Source organism: Heptranchias perlo, chromosome 4 (genome assembly GCF_035084215.1).
Source record: "Heptranchias perlo isolate sHepPer1 chromosome 4, sHepPer1.hap1, whole genome shotgun sequence".
Lineage (NCBI taxonomy): Eukaryota > Metazoa > Chordata > Chondrichthyes > Hexanchiformes > Hexanchidae > Heptranchias > Heptranchias perlo.
This window is the reverse complement of record NC_090328.1, coordinates 47,235,217-47,247,736: the sequence shown is the minus strand read 5'-3', so window position 1 is coordinate 47,247,736 and position 12,520 is coordinate 47,235,217. Positions and strand designations below refer to the sequence as shown.

At 41.2% G+C, this 12,520-nt stretch overlaps 1 protein-coding gene across 3 annotated transcripts in view; it reads left to right on the top strand.

Moving 5' to 3' along the window:
• LOC137320900 (endoplasmic reticulum aminopeptidase 1-like) overlaps positions 1–12,153 on the top strand; it is a 96,908-nt gene extending 84,755 nt beyond the window's left edge. For all 3 annotated transcript variants that reach the window (XM_067982878.1, XM_067982879.1, XM_067982877.1), the window contains 2 exons: positions 3,460–3,541; positions 4,476–12,153. In XM_067982878.1, coding sequence (XP_067838979.1) covers positions 3,460–3,541; positions 4,476–4,628 — 235 coding nt within the window. In that variant the 3' untranslated portion in view covers positions 4,629–12,153. The remainder of the gene's footprint in view (positions 1–3,459; positions 3,542–4,475) is intronic.
• Positions 12,154–12,520: the final 367 nt, after the last annotated feature.

Here is a 12,520-nt window from a genome sequence, read left to right as displayed (position 1 = left end):
TTGATAAAGTGCCGCACGGTAGGCTTATCATCAAGATTGTGGCCCATAGAATTAAGGGGGCAGTAGCAACATGGATGCAGAATTGGCTAAGGGACAGGAAACAGAGAGTAGTGGTGAAAGGTTGTTTTTCAGACTGGAGGAGGTGTATAATGGTGTTCTCCAGGGGTCAGTGCTGGGACCACTGCTTTTCTTGATATATATTAATGACTTGGACTTGGGTGTGTTGGGCATAATTTCAAAATTTGCAGATGACACAAAACTTGGAAGGGTGGTAAACAGTGAGGAGGATAGTGATAGACTTCAAGAGGATATCGACAGGCTGGTGGCATAGGCAGACACGTGGCAGATGAAATTTAACGCAGAAAAATGCAAAGTGATACATTTCAGTAGGAAGAACGAGGAGAGGCAATATAAATTAGGGGGCACAACTCTAAAAGAGGTACAGGAACAGAGATCTGGGGGTTTATGTGCACAATTTATTGAAGGTGGCAGGGCAGGTTGAGAAAGCGGTTTAAAAAAGCATACGGGATCCTGGGCTTTATAAATAGAGGCATAGAGTACAAAAGTATGGAAGTCACGATGAACCTTTTATAAAACACTGATTCGACCACAACTAGAGTATTGTGTCCAGTTCTGGGCACTGCACTTTAGGAAAGATGTGAAGGCCTTTAGAGAGGGTGCAGAAGAGATTTAATAGAATGATTCCAGGGATGAGGGACTTCAGTTACGAGGATAGACTGGAGAAGCTGAGGTTGTTCTCCTTGGAACAGAGACGGTTGTGAGGAGATTTGATAGAGGTATTCAAAATCATGAAGGGTCTAGACAGAGTAGATAGAGATAAACTGTTCTCATTGATGGAAGGGACAAGAACCAGAGGACATAGATTTAAGGTGATTGGCAAAAGAAGCGAGTGGTTAGGATCTGGTTAGGATCAGGAATGCACTGCCCGACGGGGTGGTGGAGGCAGATTCAATGATAATCTTCAAACGGGAACTGGATAAGTACTTGAAAGGAAAAAAATTGCAGGGCTACGGGGATAGGGCGGAGGAGTGGGATTAGCTGGATTGCTCTTGCATAGAGCCGGCGTGGACTCGATGGGCCGAAAGGCTCCTACCATGCTGAAACCTTTCTATGATTCTATGATTGCTTTAAACCAATGGTCCTTTTTTCAGTTAACATTCAATACAATATTATACTAAAAATATTCAGTTGGCAAGTTAAATATTTTATGTGTTATATACTGAAATATAAAAATAAATTGTTAAAGTTGCCGTATTCAATTTTTGTACAGACTAAGTTTCAATGAATTGAATGCAGAAGGCAAGTCTGGGGAGTACCTTTTTGTTCAAAGTACTCCACCTCACAAGAAAATGAGACTCACCAACCAGTTTTTCAATTTAATAAAATTTATGTTAATTTGATCACCACCATGCAGTCCTGAGTAAGAGGTTTTGCCTCCTTGCTAGACCATTAAAGTTGGTTCAGTTACAGGTGCATCCTGGGGTGCCCTATTCCAAACAGCTGGGTTTGGAAACGTCATAAGGCCTTGGAGTGCTCCAGACCTGCCTGATTCTGGGAAACCACGTGGACAATGCAATTGGTGAATAATTTTTGATGAAAGTATCATTTCCTTCTGTTTAAAAAAGGAGAAACGCTCTGAACAAAAAGCAACCTCTTTAGACTTTCCGTCTCTTTCAACTGATTGCAGTTCTCTTCCAGGCCACTAGATGGAGAATTTCTGTGGCCGTGAATAACTCCCATGCTGGAGTGTGGACAGGGAGAGAATTGGTAGGACAAGTCCCACCCTGCAGAAAGGCATCTGTTTCCTTAACCAACTTTTTCCCCTCCCCACCTGTTACAGTTCAGGCTTTTACAAATGCCGTATCTTGTGTAAATTTCTGTATGCAGATCAAGATCTTCGATAAACTACTTTTATTCTAGTTGGTGTAGTTCAGGTCTAACAGTAACTCATGATAACTTCTCATTGGGCAGGGTGTAGAATGCCCAATATGTCTTCATCAATCAAGATGACAGAAAATATCATGTCATTAGACAACTTTACACAAGTGAACATAGAAAAAGAGTAAGCCATTTATAGGGGTGGACATCCTGGAATAAATTTGCTGTGCACCTCCTTGGCCTGATTGACCTCAGTGCCGCCTGTCTCCATCTTTGGCTGCTCCCGGCCTGCAGGTGGCTGCTGATTTCCCACCCTTCACCCCCAGAGCACATATAATGATAACACCAGCTACCTCTGATCTCCAGTGCTCCTGGGCGTGCTAGCTGCTCTTTGCTGGTGGGAAACAAGCTGTTGATGTTTTAAAATGCTGGTAGTACCTAAGTCTGTTTAGTAAGTTACTCAGCAAATATATTGTAAGCACTGTCAGTGCCTGCAAACAAGCCTGGGGTTATTGTGGCAATAGGCCATGAAGGGGGAAGGTTGAAAAGAGGGGAGAGGAGGAAAAGGAAGGAGCAAGGAAGTGGGAAATGGTGAGGCAGCTGAGGGGCGACACTGAGGGAAGGGGGAGAAGAATGGGAGATGGAGAGGAGAGGGAGATGAGAGAGGTAGACAGTGAGGGGCAATGTTGGGGATTGGACCTGAAATCGGAAAAGGATTGGAAAGGAAATGAGAAGAAATGGTCAAGGGGAAATGAAGGGTGGGGAACAGAGAGGAAGGTGAAGGGAATAAGTTGAGAAGAGGAAAGAAGGAAGTGAATGGTTAAAATGGAGGCAGAAGCATATGGCGTAAGAAAATAATAAGAACAAGAAGAGTTGAGAGATACACCTAGCAACATGAAAGACAGCACAGACAGGTAAAACAGACAACTACTTACCATGAGGAAAACCAGGATAGATTAATAGTATTTAAAAATATTGATCTCATGCATTTTGTGGTGGTCAGACATGAGGGAGGGGGGGAATAGAATGAGACAAGTTCAGACGTGGGGGTGAGTGAGGGAAGGAGAGATACAAGTTCAGACGTGGGATAGGGAGAGACAGAAAAGTTCAGACCCATAAGATAGACAGAAGTTTAGGCACATGGAGAGACCGAGAGTAGTTTAGACACATGGGGGCAATTTTAGACATATGCCCAAAACAGGCGCGAAGTCGATAGAGTGGCTGCACCATGTGCCCAAAGCCAGCGTCGGGATGTCCGAGCCATTTTGAGGCAGGAAAGATAGAAAAACATATGCAGAATTAGAGAGAAAACCATAAATACACATGGGGATTATATTATAATATAGAGAGAATCATTGCCACATAAAGAACATGGCTTATGGAACAAGTTTTGGTTATTCACTATTATCTGAATGGAGCCACCCATGATGCTGTCTTTTTCAAAAGGTAAAAATAAAACCATTTTGCTCCAGAGCTTCAAGATTTTGTTCCAACAAATTAGGTTGTAAGCCATAAACAATCTTTTCACAGAATGCTCTCATTATTTAATTTAATCCTTAGGTTTGAACTTGGATCACATTCAATTGCACATATTGTGACTGGTGTTACATCTCAGTATTCAACAAAGCTTAAGCTTGAAGAGGTAGGTAGCCAGTCAAAAAGTAAAAATTACCAGTTACCTTTTTTTTATAAATGATGTCTTTTGTACAGTAAAATACAATTGTATATAAAAATAGAGCATCATTCATGTTAGGTTACTTATTCTTTTTACTATCTTGCCTCATATTACTTCATATGTAAAATCAACATAACTATCCAGCAATGCAGAGTCCGTAGCCTTTTTTCTAATTTTCCACTTTTCTCATTTCTTAAGGGTCTGACTCTATATGGGTGACAGCAGCTCTCCAGTACCTCACTCAAGGGGCATTTTTCATATGTGAGCCCAGACAGTGGGGAGAATCTCTCTTTCTCTCTCTCATACATGCATAAGCACACATGTATACACACATACACACACACACACACACTCTGCTATGTGGCAGAGTTGCTGGTTTGCTCCTCCCTAGTCCAGGATTTCTGAGGCCAAATGTGGGCTCCTCTACTGCTGCCTTAACTGTGATCAGCTAACTTAGCAAAGACCAAAAACCAAATTTATGATCACTTTGTCCTTAAGGCTTTGTGCTACCACAAGGCCACTAAGGGAACTCCGCGGTTCCTACTCAAAGGCAGTGTGGTAATGCTTACTTAGCTCGTTCGTTCTCTCCCCTAACCCCCCTTCCCCTTATCCCACTCTTTTGCAGCAGTAAAGTTAGTAACTGATGATAAAAATATGTAACAATTGGAACAGATCACAAGATGTAACATTACAGAACTGTAGAATGTATATTGTGTAAATTATTTGCTTGTAATGTAGAATTTGGAGGAGATATAGTTTAGTGCTGCATTTGTGTGGAACTTGCTGTGTGGTTTGCAGAGTACAGCTGTTTGTAATGTGTTTGTTAACCAGCTGCTTTTGTTTTTATGAACTCCTTTTACTCTCACTCAAAAAGAAAAATCTCAATTAACCTGTTTTATAGGTCCGAAGATTTTTTGAATCTTTGAAGGATAATGGTTCACAGCTCCGGTGTGTCCAACAGGCACTTGAAACAATTGAGGAGAACATCCGATGGATGGACAAGAATTTTGTTAAGATCAGTACATGGTTGAAGAATTTAAAATCCATTGGTTAATTCAATGACCTGCAGCCTTATTCCATTCCTCACCTCCCTTAACGAGACAATTCCTTCCTATAGTTAAAGTTTTCTAAAAGTCTGCACACATACTATCTTAAAGTTGTATCATCATTCAGGTAAAATGATATTTATCAGGTTTGAAAATCAATGTCCAGTGACAATTGGTGATGCAGTAACATCATCATCACTCATCATATCAGGTGAAAAAGAAAAAAGATTAAAAAGAACTATGTGAAGCCCATAGTGTAGTACTTTGCACACCGTTGCAGGTATTGCATCTGCTGCCGGGCGAATATTTGGGCAGGCAGTGCAAAAATTGTGACAGTGAAGTTTTAAAGTTTTTTAAAGCACTTTTGTTTTTGCCGCAGGCACTAAAAAAACACGGTCCACTAAAATTCCACAGTAAAACACTTCAGGCATTTTGAAAAAGAGTTTTCCTAGATTCTAGAATAATTCTAGTTTAAACCTCCCACAGTGTAACTTTTGTAGACTGCATTCTTAAAAGCAAAATATTCAGGTCTGCAGATAACTCCATCAAATAAAAGAAAAGTTCTGACAACAATTATCCTTAAAGAGCATGCCCTGTTAAAACCTTTACTCATCTCTCCTACTGGCATCTTCTCCAACAAAACACTGAAAAGAAACTTATGCCAAGGTAGGGGCTGTGGCAGTTATGAAATCAATGTGATTGGTGATTCTTAGTATCTTATTTAAGAATCTTTGAAGGATAATGGCTGTGCCTTTAAAACAGCTGTATGCAAATAATTAAACGTATTTTGTATGGTTTCAAAACCTTTCTTGTGCCTGTTATTGGTACAAATATAGCATTTTTTTGCCTATGTTAATAAATTTACTTGGCTAGAAAGGTTCTTTTTTATTTGTTCACGGGACATGGGCATCACTGGCAAGGCCGGCATTTATTGCCCATCCCTAATTGCCCTAGAGAAGGTGGTGGTGAGCCGCCTTCTTGAACCGCTGCAGTCCGTGTGGTGAAGGTTCTCCTACAGTGCTGTTAGGTAGGGAGTGCCAGGATTTTGACCCAGCAACAATAAACAGCAATATATATCCAAGTCGGGATGGTGTGTGACTTAGAGGGGAATGTGCAGCTGGTGGTGTTCCCATGTGCCTGCTGCTCTTGTCCTTCTAGGTGGTAGAGGTTGCGGGTTTGGGAGGTGCAGTTGAAGAAGCCTTGGCGAGTTGCTGCAGTGCATCCTGGTGCGCTGGTGGTGAAGGGAGTGAATGTTTAGGGTGGCAGATAGAAGGACTAGGTGCAACGGGTTAGATTCTTAGAGCAGGTTGAAATACAGCCTAGAATGATGGAATAAAAATCTTGTTTGAAGTGAGTTTCAGCAGTGTCAGTCCAGTTCCTACCACAGCACAAAACTGGTATTAAATAGCAATCTGATTCAGAGAGTGCAAAGGATAATTGGTCTGGGAAATGGGAAAATCTCCTATCAGGGATGGTCTTCTGAGGTTGAGGTTGAGCTGTATTGTTAGGGAAAAGAACTTTACTGTTCTAAATCTGACCTGGAATGTCCAATATTGATATTGGGTGTCTGAAGTGGAATATAACTGAATCTCAGCATTAATATCTCACCTTGATGAGGGCAAAAAAATAGGTGGGAGATTAGAGGCAATAAATATGAACTTATTTATTGCAAGTCAGTTTTTGTGACCGCTAAATAAGTTAATATATTGCTTGACACCAATATTTTTTTAAATATCAAAGACTCCACATGCCCTTTCCATCCTTTGAAGGGATAGAAATCCTACAAAACATTCTCTCCTTTTAAGTGCATTAAAAAAAATTAAACAAATGCTCAAGTGACCTGCCCCCAACCTTTACCCTCTGCTACCATTCATCCCAGGCACTGCCTACCACATTGGTAAGCCCTGAAGTTCTGCAGGGGTTCTACCAGTTTCCTGCCATAACTCTGGGGAGTTGGGGAGGGGGTGGGGGCGAGGTAGGACCAGTGGAACTCCCAGGGAAATGGCGTAAACAGCGTTACCTCGGGGGTTCCAGTGGTCTCCCACTAGAGTTACAGTGGGAGACTGGCAGTACCCATGTGGAAGTTCAGAGTCTGAAGCCTGATTACATGCTCAGTTAGTTATTGACCCTTGTTATTATATCATCTAAAGGCTAATCCAGCCATGTTTGTGAGATAAAATTAGGTCCTCTTTTCCCGCCTGCAGATCATCTGGGACTGGCCTTAGTGATGTAATTACATAAACTACTATGTTTTAAGAGTGATGTGGAGATGCCGGATGCCCCAGAGCATGGTACATTGGCGAGACCATGCAGACGCTGCGACAACGGATGAACGGACACCGCGCAACAATCGCCAAACAGGAGGGTTCCCTCCCAGTCGGGGAACACTTCAGCAGTCATGGACATTCATCCACCGACCTTCGGGTAAGCGTACTCCAAGGCGGCCTTCGAGACACACGACAACGCAAAATCGTCGAGCAGAAATTGATAGCCAAGTTCCGCACCCATGAGGACGGCCTCAACCGGGATCTTGGGTTCATGTCACGCTACACGTTACCCCACCAGCGAACAAATGTTATCTGTTTTTAATATAATGGGTCATTTGCTGGCTCTCTCTGCCTTCCGGATGTTTCTGCCTCTCTCTGTTTTTTTTCTCTGTTTTTTTTCCCTGTTTGTTTTTTTGTTGAATGTGTATTCGGGGGTTCTGCAGGTGACACCTCTCTGTCTGAACACGGTGATTGCCTTGGCAACGGGCAGTTGCAGGGGCAGTCTGTAAACACCATGTATTGTTCTATATGTATAAATGCGTAGGCTTCAAGGAGCTCCTGAAACATTTACCTGAGGAAGGAGGAAGTCTCCGAAAGCTTGTGAATTTAAAATAAAATTGCTGGACTATAACTTGGTGTTGTAAAATTGTTTACAAATGTTTTAAGAGGACTTGGATTTATGCTGAATGAAGACATTTTAGTTGCTTGCTGTATTCTAATTTGAATCTGTTCCAATCCTAATGAAACTCACTTGATTAATGAATTAATGCACCACTTTTACAAAAAGAACAATTTGCAGTGTTTTTAGTCATTGAATTCATTTAACATTTACGAGTTGAAATGTTTTAGCAATAATGCCAGTAATTTATTAAATGTGAAGAGCTTTGGAATGTCTCAAGGAGGTGATGAGATGTCATATAAATGCAAGTTTTTTCTTCTTTAAGATGGATTATGGTGAAATAGATTTTTTTTTAGATTAGATTTTTTAACATTAATGTAATATTGTATCAGCTGTGGCTCAGTTGGTAGCTCTCTCGCCTCTGAGTCTGAAGGTTGTGGGTTTAAGTCCCACTCCAGAGACTTGAGCATATAATCCAGGTTGATACTCCAGTGCAGTACTGAGGGAGTGCTGCACTGGCACAGGTATTGTCTTTCGGATGAGATGTTAAACTGAGGCCCTGTCTGCCCTCTCATGTGGGCGTGAAAGATCCCATGGCACTATTTGAAGAAGAGCAGTGGTGGTGGCTAATATTTATCCCTCAACCAACATTACTAAAACAGATTATTGGTCATTATCACATTGCTGTTTGTGGGACCTTGCTGTGTGTAAATTGTCCACCACGTTTCCTACATTATAACAGTGACTACACTTCAAAAGTACTTCATTGGCTGTAAAACGCTTTGAGATGTCCTGAGGTCATGAAAGGTGCTATATAAATGCAAGTCTTTCTTTCTTTCTGGAATGCTAGATTCAGCGTGTAAGAGGTTAACTCCCAAGGCTGCACACAGCATCTTTTTCAACAGTGAGCCAGTAGCCTGAAACCATTTGGATGGTCCATTAGATTTTCCTCAAGATGCATTTTTGTTTAGGCTTGCACAGTAGTGATGAAGTAGTATTTTTGCTTAAAATGTTAGTTAGCAAGAGAGTAATTACGTACAATCTCAAACATTTCATGCTGTTGTGAAAAGATGGCTCCTTGTGACACCTGATGGTCCAGAGTGCCATTCTATTCCATTCGCAGGGTCGGGGACTTAACCACGCATAGACTTCAGAGCCTCATGGCCCCACATCAAAGGGTAGACTCTCAGCTCAGGATAGTAACTTTGATTGACAGCCATTTGTGGGTCCCTTAAAGAAATGGGTAGGTCATTGGTTGGCTGGAACTCTGAAAACTCAGTGGGCAGAACCCCCATTTCACAGACTTAAGTTGGGCGGGAGGGGTGCAGATCACAGTGTTGCCTATCAGAGTTAAGTGATTTTGGCAGCGAGCAGAATATGGCCTTTTGTATTTTAAAACCTGAGCCAACTTAGCTCTAAAGGCTCAACCTAGAGAAGGCCTTGAGAAGGTGACCTTCTGTTTTAGCCACCATGTTTAGAGAGAAAGTAAGTTGCACCTTTATTGTCAAAATCACAGGTAACCCTTGATAGGTATTGGGTTCTGATCCAGAAGATTCATTAGTTGTTAGCTGGATGTTCAGTAACTGATCAAATTCACAATGCATGCGTATTTAACTTCAGGTCAGCAGACTAGCAAGAGTTGAGCTGCAAGTTTATTTTTCAAGGAAATCTCATTTTTTGAAATGGATATTATCAGAACATTTTTGGTTCATTTAAATGACATAAATAGGCCAATCAGACTAAGTGTAGGGAGACTCCTGATTATCCCCTGGTGGGAGACAACCCCTCAATTGTGGCAAATCATCAAGCTTTTTATCTTTGCGTTTTATTTTGTGAGGCACTACTATAGTTTATGATTTCTTATTTCTGGATTGTGAGTATTTTTGCAGATATGGCTTGCCTTTTTGTAAAGTTAGAATCTGAAACGAAGGCTGTCTAGAATTGAAAATTCCCCCACCATATTTTGGTGAGCTATTCAATAACAGCACAGATCTAAACTTTAAACCGTCAGCAGCTTTATCAAAATAGAGAAATGGTTTCTGGTTTCAGTGCTAGCCACACTGTGTGTCTTGATTCAATGTTCCAACTGCAATGTAATTCATTGTTCCTTTCTATTCTTTTAGTCAGAAGCAACTCCTCTTCCAGCTAGCTGTTTCTGAGCTTCTCACTATTGCACATTACTGCCAAGGACATAAACTAATAGGTGTGCTTGCTGTGGAGTAACATGACTGTGCCTGTATTTTCTTCTGATATGGAGCAGTATGAAGCACTCACATCTAAGTTCCTAGGCAACAACTTGTAAAACTTGTTCCCAAGCAGTGCTGAGCAAGCTCATGTGACAGGAAAAATGGACTCATGCCTCACTGGGCATGAAACAGGTACTCATGTGAGATACCAGACCAAATGAAGCTTGAGTGAATATCTTATGCCACTTTTTGTTTCTCAAATGCAGTTAAGAGGGTTGGCATTTTTATTTTACAGGAGGGCTGCTGATTGGAAATGTGTGACTCTCCCTCAATTGGCTACATTCCATTGTATAAACTTCCCCGCACCCACGGTACTGAAAGCATCATAGACCCATATAAACGCGCTGTCAAACTGCAGGAGCTGGTTTCTGGAAAGAGGGGGGGCCTGCAGTTAAATAAAGAAAATTGCTCCTTTTTTGGCGGACAAGGTTATGATCCAGGCCTGGACCCCAAAGGTGGGAGTCCACATGTGCCCTTTGGCAGGCGGGTGAGTCTGGTCTCACCAGGCACATTGCTGCTGATTCTACACCGGGTCCCTCTGAAGGCCAGGGTTGTGGGAACTCCCGAGTCACTGCTCCTCTGATGCTGCTGGTCTACTAACAGTTTGGTGTAGGCTTTGCCCCTGCCAAGGTCTCAAAGAATCCCACACATAAGCCCAGGATCTGGTGTATCTGGATCTCTGCCTAATGTCCATCCCCATTGTTTATAAATGCGGGTTAAAACTAATTTACAGTCCGTATGCTCAAGTAGAACCTGATGGATATTGAGTGCTTTCATCGAGGTGCTCGGTTAGTTCAATCATATCCATGTACAAATTTTCCAGGAGGATGAATAATTGGAAAAATATGTAGTGCCTTATTTCATATGCTGACTGGATTATTTACAACGTGAAATAAAGAGATATTTTGTAGAAAATGTTGGGCCAGAAATCGCTCCCGAAATAACAGAGGAGCTCAACAGTGCACTCAGTTTTTAGTAGTGCAAGTTCCCGCGTTTGCACATGCTCAGTGAAACACGGAAATCGGAACTTGCTCCTGGTGGTTCGCCGGTAATATGACAACTTCGAATTAAAGGGACATCGCATGTTGCAATCAGAGAAATCATTGAAAAAGTGCAAACTTGCTTATCTGCCCAGCTGGAAAATAACTAATTACACCACCAAACAGATACGCTTAAAAGTACCAGGTCTAGACTAAGTTTTAACAGTGCGGTTAGTCTTAATGACTGCCAAACAACCAAAAATTAACTTTTAAAAATGTGGAGTCTCATATTACTCCTTATTTTAATAGTTTTTGGTCATTTAAAAAAAATGTCAAAAATGTTTTTACTTTTCTCTTCTGCTTCTTTAATTTAATTCAATTATTTCTTTGGGTTTTTATAAAAAATAACATTTTTATTTACAATGACATCCAGAATACTAACTTTAAATGAATGAAGTCTGCTTGTCTGCTTGAGCAATGCAGCCTGAATCTGTGGGCGTGACTTCTCTTCCTGACAGATTTTGTGGGCGTGTCTTCTCCTCACAGACTTTTCTAGCTGCGCGGCAACTCACGCTGCTCAGAGGCTGGGTTGATAGCGCACATTTTGTTTAAAGTTCAAATTCAAGCAATTCGACGCCACAGGGCCCGCAGTATTTTCGTTAATTAAATTTGCAGGAGCGGCGGTGAGCGTTGTCTCGCTGCTCTGAGCGATTTCTGGCCCGTTGATTTTGTGATACTGACTGGTGATGGGCTGTAGACGATGTAGCATTTCATGTCAAGATTTTAAACCTAATTCAAACACTGACCTGAGAGTGGCAGTTATACAACACAAACTGGCTCACCGATCATGACGACTAGAGTTTTTGGTCATCTTTTTAGTTTTGTTTAAGGTAGTATTTTGAATACAACTTTCAGCGAAGTGTTGGAATGAAACTTTAGATTGTGTAAGTGATTGAGATAGTAGCTAAAATGAGCTCATGCTGCAGGTAAATTTCTAAGTGCAGCTGGTGATGGGGAAACTAGCCCACCTCCAGTGTACATGGAAAATTATCCCCAATGTCTTCTAAATGTAATCAGCCTGTGAATAAGCAGAGTAATAAGCCATTCACAGTACCTCTACCATAAATAGATACACTTGTGCTACACAGTGTCAGGCTGTTGCTCATGCTGTGATAATACAAGGTTGAAATTAGTGTGCTGTGAACAGGGGCAGATTGGCTCCCCCGAAAGGATGCAGGATTCTTACATAAAAAAACTGGTACTTGCCAAATCCCCTGATTTCCCATATAGCCAGTCTGTATGTGGTAGTGAGTGAACTGTACATTTATGTAACATGATTTCTTCAGATGCAAAACAGCAATTTATTTGTTAGCAATGGATTTCCTAAGTGTGAAAATAAAAGTCTGTTCTTTAAAAATGTTGAGCTTCTAATCGTGTGATCCATTACTTTTGTTTCACTCAGTAAAATTAATTTACTTTCATAAGTAGTCAGAGATCAATATTGTAGAATCATAGAATTTTCCCACACATTTGTTTCTGATACAGTGGAACAGCTTTATTGTCCAGTTCTTCAGCATTTGAATATTTGAACTCTGAATGAGAGCTATGTTGAAAAAAAGTGAAATACTCTTGGTACAGTGAAATTATTTTTAATTTGCCATTAAGCTCTGATCACTAATCTATTATTTTGTGCATAAACAGTATCCGCGACCAGTGAAAATCAGTGCTTCCAGTTTTAGAGCAATAAATCTCAGTAGAGTAACCATATCACGTTCCAACATACTGTTC